General features: G+C 38.3%; 1 protein-coding gene across 1 annotated transcript in view; it reads left to right on the top strand.

Annotated features, from left to right (window-relative positions):
- The first annotated feature begins 890 nt into the window (after positions 1-890).
- Positions 891-3,479, top strand: part of NEDD1 (neural precursor cell expressed, developmentally down-regulated 1) — a 26,073-nt gene continuing 23,484 nt past the window's right edge. Inside the window, exons 1-2 of the mRNA XM_009321306.1 lie at positions 891-1,028; positions 3,018-3,112. Of these exons, the coding sequence (XP_009319581.1) occupies positions 893-1,028; positions 3,018-3,112 (231 nt within the window). The 5' untranslated portion in view covers positions 891-892. The remainder of the gene's footprint in view (positions 1,029-3,017; positions 3,113-3,479) is intronic.

Below are 3,479 nucleotides of genomic sequence, written 5' to 3'. Positions count from 1 at the left end.
GGCCGAGGGAAGGCGGTTGTGGACCTTGAGTGTCCCGATTAATTTTGCCAGTGTTCTGCAATTCTCGGCAGTGAGAATTAGTGGCCTGAAGCTATGCAGAAACGCCCCGGAAACTTTTGGCTACAGGGTGGTTATGCTTTCAGGTGAAGGAAAGGCTTGCCTTTTGAGTCCTTGTTTGCTGCTAGTTTAAAATTACCCAGAGTAAAAAGCTGAGAACAAACTTTACAAACCTGGAATCAGTTAGCCTGGCTTTAACTCCTAAAACGGTGTCAGTCAAAACGAATAGTATAGTACGTTGGTGGTGATGGGTTTTTTTGGTTTTTAGTGTTGTGTAAGATGCTTTGAAAAGTGACTCATTGTCGCTCGTATTCTACTGTTAAAGATTTAGTTTAAGGATTCTCGGGCGTCTCCTTTAGGGTGGCAAGATGAACGCTGAAGTGAGTCCTTTAGGTCCAAACCTCCAGCCTTCCCCTGCAACAGTCGGTTTGATTCTAGCTTGTATGTCTCCATCTACTGGTGGGAAGTGAGTCCTTGAAATACGCACGGCTTCGTGTTAGGCAGCTGTAAATTCTTGTGGAGATAGAAGCATCGTTTTAGTCTCTTGATGCCATAGAGAGGATGGCTTTTCCCTTGTGAAAAGGAAAGCATACATTTCCTGCAAGAATTCAAGTAACAAAAGTGTGGAGCGTCTGCTGCTTTCAGTAGTATATTCAGCTGGGTGGTACTAATTGCATAACTCTCCAAATAAATGTCCCGGTTATCAAGAAAACAGTATTAAATGGTATAGATGAAGTTATTTTTGGCTTGTGAAGTTGCCAGTTGTATATTTTTACTTTTTTTATAGATATGTATTTTCATTTTTTTATTTATTTTTGCAAAAACAGGTGCAGCCATGCAAGAAAGCATACGTTTTGCTTCATCGGGAGATGACGTTAAAATATGGGATTCCTCGTCTCTGACTGTGGTGGAGCAGTTCAACCCACATACACCCCCACATCCAGTCAGCTCACTATGTTGGGCCAGCAATAGTATCCTTTACAGTTTCAGCCATAGTTTTGTGACTGTTCTGCAAAATTTCAGTGAATTTTTTTTTATTAAAGTGTCTGTAAATCACAGGCCTGATGCAGTTTTGAAGCTTTGCATAAGAAGATTTGTATATATTGTGAAGAAAATTTTGTAGTTCTCTGTGTTGAAGTGATTTACAGAACAAACTCACGCTGGTAAATGCTTCTGAAAAAGTTTCTCTTCCTTTAGGAGGCTAACACTTTTTTAATGATTATGATATCTTGAATTGCCTACCAACTGTAAAGCTTACTCATTTGTTTCTTCAATAGTTGATCACAATATTCACTTTCAAGGCAGTGCTTAATTTACTGACAAGGTTGAACAAAGCAATTGCTAGCGTAGTAAAATTCTATACATAGTGTAGAGAGGAAAATTGTAATGAAAGATTTTTTTGTTTGTTTTTTCCTTGAACAGCTTCTCATTGATTCTGATAGTCTTTGATAGTGCACACTTACCTCTTACTCTGTAGGCACTGGTTTTCTTTGTGCTGTTTGTAGCATTTACAGAGAAAGCGCAAATGTGTTGGATGTGTAGGAAAACATCCATAGGATGGTGGTGATTTATGCATGAAAATGGATCTGGCCCATTTAGACCTTTCACCTCTGTCTCGGAAGCCTGTTATAGGATAGTCATATGAGGTGTTAGGTGAATATATGAGAAATTTCATGAAAACAGTGCACTGTCAAGTGAACAGCTTGTATGGCTGTCATGGGAAGAGGCGGCGATGTCTGATCGTGATGCAGAAGGAGGACAGGATGCTGGCACGTAACAATTGAGTCCTGCAAATTCTGAATGTGTCTGTCCTCTAAGTCTGCAAATAAGTGGATGTATGAGGAAAAAAGTTAAAACAATCAGAGCGCAAATGAATGTTTTGCCTATGGAGCTTGCAGAGAAGTTGAAGCATAGCTATATATATATAGCATGCACTATATATAAATAATTAAATATATAGAAAAATAAATTATCTATATAAATAAATAAAAATTATATACATGTGTTGTATAGTAAACTTTAGCTATAGACAGTCTGTCTTGTCATGTCATGCTTTATTCCGCCTAGTCTCCTCTTCATCCCCCAAAACTAAAACAATGAAGTATCTTACTGTATATGCTTTTGAATGTTTGTTAATTTGTTAAGGGTAAAGCATTGGTTTTGGTTCTGCATAATTCTGTAAGCTAAAATGTTGCCTTAAAATAATGAAAGAAATAGCAAGCACTAATCTGCCCACCAGTTCTTTGGTGTTGAATCCAGCCGATTAACCTGTATTCTTAAATAACCAAATATAAAATCACAATGGGTATTGGCCTGAAGACATACAGGACATGGATCTAAATGATTACCTGATTAGTTTGGTGAGGGTGCAGAGGCAGTTTCCCTGCTCTGTAGTTCTGTATTGAAGGCTTTTCTTACTACTTTAAGGTACTTGGTGTCATAAAAGGTTCTTTTTGGGTTTTTGTTTTTCTTCCCTCAGTACAGACGGAGACAAATTAGCAAACATTCATTGTACGCTAGAAACTATAAGGTGAAGTAGTTTAACATTTGTCACAAACAGGACTGTTCTTTAAATCCATAGTCTGCTAACAGCAACAGACGTTCCTTTGAACTCTAGTGGTACATGGGGCTCTTACTTGGGGGTGGTGGGGAACAAAATTGTAGACCGGATAAGCTGCCTTAATGGTAAAGAGCTCTCAAATAATATCTGCCAGATATTTATCCTCTTCTCTCTGAAAGAAGTTGCTTTGCCTTGTATTGGGAAGTAAGGGCTGTAGTTAATGCAAGAGCTTCTTAATGAAAGCTTGGAAAATAGCCTTATGTTTCTATTTCTAGGTCCCTTCAAGGTACAGTACTTTAGACTGTTTAACCAATCTGTCTTTCCTTCGGTAAGGGAAACATACTGTTGCTTTTATTAATCACCAGTATAATAAAATTATAGTCCATAACTTGTGACTAAGATAGATACCTGGCCACTGCTTCTGCCGCTGGTGATAAAATAGTTGTTTCAAGCTGTAAAAGCAAACCTGTTCCTCTCTTTGAAATAGCTGAAGGAGTAAGTATGACTAATGCTGTTTCCTGTTTTATTTTCCCCACTCCACCTTGTGTACTATTTGTATCACATTTGTTCTGCATATTGGGATCAATTTAATTTTAGTGTTGTTCGAGTTATGACGTGTATGTGAAAACATTTCCTTGTGTATAATTAAATACATATAAAGAGTGGGGGGAATGATGCTTCTAAAATAGTTGTACCAGTAAGAAAATATGAATGCGGTGATACTAGCATCTGATGCCTTTCTGCTAGGGGAATGAGCCTGCTGAGCCTCAGTGTGATAGCCTGAGGCAGTCAGTGGTTCAAACTCGATCTAATGTGTAGGCGGCGGAACAGAGCTCAAGTTTGAACTTCATTTTCCAACTTG

Source organism: Pygoscelis adeliae, unplaced genomic scaffold, assembly GCF_000699105.1.
Source record: "Pygoscelis adeliae isolate BGI_AS28 unplaced genomic scaffold, ASM69910v1 Scaffold232, whole genome shotgun sequence".
Taxonomy (NCBI): Eukaryota; Metazoa; Chordata; class Aves; order Sphenisciformes; family Spheniscidae; genus Pygoscelis; species Pygoscelis adeliae.
This window is presented reverse-complemented; position numbering and strand designations above follow the sequence as displayed.